General features: G+C 19.6%; 1 protein-coding gene across 1 annotated transcript; it reads left to right on the forward strand.

The window, feature by feature from the left end:
* Window positions 1–1,408: 1,408 nt before the first annotated feature.
* Window positions 1,409–3,238, forward strand: LOC130676990 (GATA zinc finger domain-containing protein 14-like; the record flags this gene model as incomplete). Its single annotated transcript, XM_057483506.1, has 1 exon — window positions 1,409–3,238. A coding segment is annotated over exon 1 (1,830 nt), but the record flags the coding sequence as incomplete, so codon positions are not given.
* Between the last annotated feature and the right edge of the window lie 498 nt (window positions 3,239–3,736).

Below are 3,736 nucleotides of genomic sequence, written 5' to 3' on the forward strand. Positions count from 1 at the left end.
AGTTACGCGTAAAAATTATAGGATCGTGCAATTTAACGTGTTACCGAAATAAAATATTATTTTATATTTTATTTTATTTCGTTCGAGCAATTCTGAGAATTACGGATTATCCGTGTCTCATTCGCAACAGTAGTCTTGTCACCTCGCTGTGTAAGAATACTCTGACGTCACTCGTCAAGTATTTCTTTAATACTTCCGCTGTGTGTGTGTCTCCGGACAATAAAATTATTTTATTTTAATTTCGTCAACGGACTATGTTTTTTGAGCAATGAACTGATTTGTTTTCCGATCAACTACGACCAATTTTGTTTTGTTTATATCGAGTCAAGTCGACAACGGCATTTATTTTTTTTTGTAACCGATACTTAATTTGTGATACCGATCAATTTATTATTCTGTGTTCAATATACGATTAATTATTTTTGTTTAATTCTAATCAATTATTTATCGTAATCTTAAGTGCCTGACCTTTCCCCGATCCGCCACCCTGAGTCGACATTTTTGATAATTGTTTATTTGGTGATAGTAAAATCACCTGGCGCCCAACTATAAATTTTGAACAAGGTTGCCAATAATCGCAAGTGTATTCGGACTTCACTCCGGTAGATCCCCGGTGGTGAAAAACCCGTTACAATATATATATATATATATATATATATATATATATATATATATATATATATATATATATATATATATATATGTATTAATTATTTTATGGGATTTTAGATAAATTATTGAAAAAATATACGTATTTGCTCAAAACTTTATCTTGGAAAATTTTATATATTTATTCTAATTTTGTTTATTACCATCATAAAAGGATTAAGATACTGTTGAAAACTTCTGCCGCCTGTTTATGCAACCTGTAAAATTACGCAATAGCAAACCTTTATGTGTGTATTCATTATTTTAAAGAATCTTACATAAATTATTGAAAAAATATACGTATTTGCTCAAAACTTTATCTTGGGAAAATTTTATATATTTTATGCTAATTTTGTTTTATCGCAACCTTTAAAGGATTAAAATACTTTTGAAAACCACCGCTATCTAGTTATGCAATCTGTAAAAATACATTATGCAATAATAAACCTAAATATATATATATTCTTTATTTTAAAAATTTTCAAATTTTTTATATTTACTCAGCTGAAAAAACTAAAATTATTTTAAAAATTTATATTTTATACATTCACACAATTTTAGAAAAATTTTTTCTCGGAAAAATGATCCTAAATCTTAAAAATTCAAGGAAAATTTTTATCTTTTCGTAGGCGGTTTTTCTTTGATGGATTTTATATAAAAAGAGGTGTTTTTGGAGATGACGTATCAGTTCATTTCTGCTCATCATAAGACGAGTTTGGTATAATTCTGTGTTTTACGAAAATATCTTTATTTTTCAACTATGGCGATACAATTATATTCCAACGTAGTGAATACAATTGCTCAAACATATGAAGATCTTTTAACACACAACCCTATAAGTAAAGATATGAGTATCAGAGCTTGTAATGTTTGTAGTGATACTATCATATCATTTGATAATATCCTATTAAATCCGCGAGTAAGTGTTCAAGAGAGACGGTGTATACAAGCAAATATTACACTATTACATTCTTATTATGAGAAGTTTCTACGGTTAAGTGAGCAAGTGGTTGGTGGAGATTTGAATTCTAGAAATTTAATTCAGTGGCGCGATATGGAAAACGCTTTTCAGAATCGTATAACAACTGGCTGCATTGTAAATATTGGCCATATTGATTTAAGAACATTTCTGCATGATGCAAAAAGTTTAACAGTTAATAAAATTCAAGAAAATATGCAGAGGATTGGAAATCTTAAAGTCAGTACCACTTTAATGTGCAAATTTGAAAATGTTAAGAGTGAATTAACCATTGAGGAAACAAAGGCATTTCAAACTCAAAGTAATGAGATATTAATAACAACAGATCTCGACAACTGGTTTGCCAGTAGTGTGTATGATGTTTTATTGAAGAAAGTTGAAGAGTTTAATCAAAAAGATTCAGGGTGGAGCTTAGCGGAAGTGATAAACTTAACTATTAACATCTCTAGATATGCCCCATTGAGAGCTGGCTTATCAACGTTTGTCACTTTGCCTAAAGATATACAATATAAAAAAGCTGTCATCAACATCCAAAATAACGATGAATTTTGTTTTCTTTGGTGCGTAACTGCTGCAGTATATGGTGCTGAAACTACTCGCCCAGAAAGGACATCATCATATCCGCATTTTAGAACACTTTTTAATTATAAGGGTATACAATTTCCTATAACTCTCAAAGACATTCCAAAATTTGAAAAGTTGAATAACTTGAACATAAATGTTTACGGACTTGAATTGCAGTTAATCAAGAATGAAGAAGAAGAAGATGCAGCATCTAGTGTAATAGCGCCATTATACTTGAGTACTAATTATCAATGTAAGAAACCTATAATTTATTTATTAATGATTGAAGCTAATAATAAGATTAATAATAATAATAATAATAATAATAATAATAATAATAATAATAATAATAATAATAATAATAATAATAATAATAATAATAATAATAATAATAATAATAATAATAATAATAATAATAATAATAATAATAATAATAATAATAATAATAATAATAATAATAATAATAATAATAATAATAATAATAATAATAATAATAATAATAATAATAATAATAATAATAATAATAATAATAATAATAATAATAATAATAATAATAATAATAATAATAATAATAATAATAATAATAATAATAATAATAATAATAATAATAATAATAATAATAATAATAATAATAATAATAATAATAATAATAATAATAATAATAATAATAATAATAATAATAATAATAATAATAATAATAATAATAATAATAATAATAATAATAATAATAATAATAATAATAATAATAATAATAATAATAATAATAATAATAATAATAATAATAATAATAATAATAATAATAATAATAATAATAATAATAATAATAATAATAATAATAATAATAATAATAATAATAATAATAATAATAATAATAATAATAATAATAATAATAATAATAATAATAATAATAATAATAATAATAATAATAATAATAATAATAATAATAATAATAATAATAATAATAATAATAATAATAATAATAATAATAATAATAATAATAATAATAATAATAATAATAATAATAATAATAATAATAATAATAATAATAATAATAATAATAATAATAATAATAATAATAATAATAATAATAATAATAATAATAATAATAATAATAATAATAATAATAATAATAATAATAATAATAATAATAATAATAATAATAATAATAATAATAATAATAATAATAATAATAATAATAATAATAATAATAATAATAATAATAATAATAATAATAATAATAATAATAATAATAATAATAATAATAATAATAATAATAATAATAATAATAATAATAATAATAATAATAATAATAATAATAATAATAATAATAATAATAATAATAATAATAATAATAATAATAATAATAATAATAATAATAATAATAATAATAATAATAATAATAATAATAATAATAATAATAATAATAATAATAATAATAATAATAATAATAATAATAATAATAATAATAATAATAATAATAATAATAATAATAATAATAATAATAATAATAATAATAATAATAATAATAATAATAATAATAATAAT

Source organism: Microplitis mediator, chromosome 11 (assembly GCF_029852145.1).
Source record: "Microplitis mediator isolate UGA2020A chromosome 11, iyMicMedi2.1, whole genome shotgun sequence".
Taxonomy (NCBI): domain Eukaryota; kingdom Metazoa; phylum Arthropoda; class Insecta; order Hymenoptera; family Braconidae; genus Microplitis; species Microplitis mediator.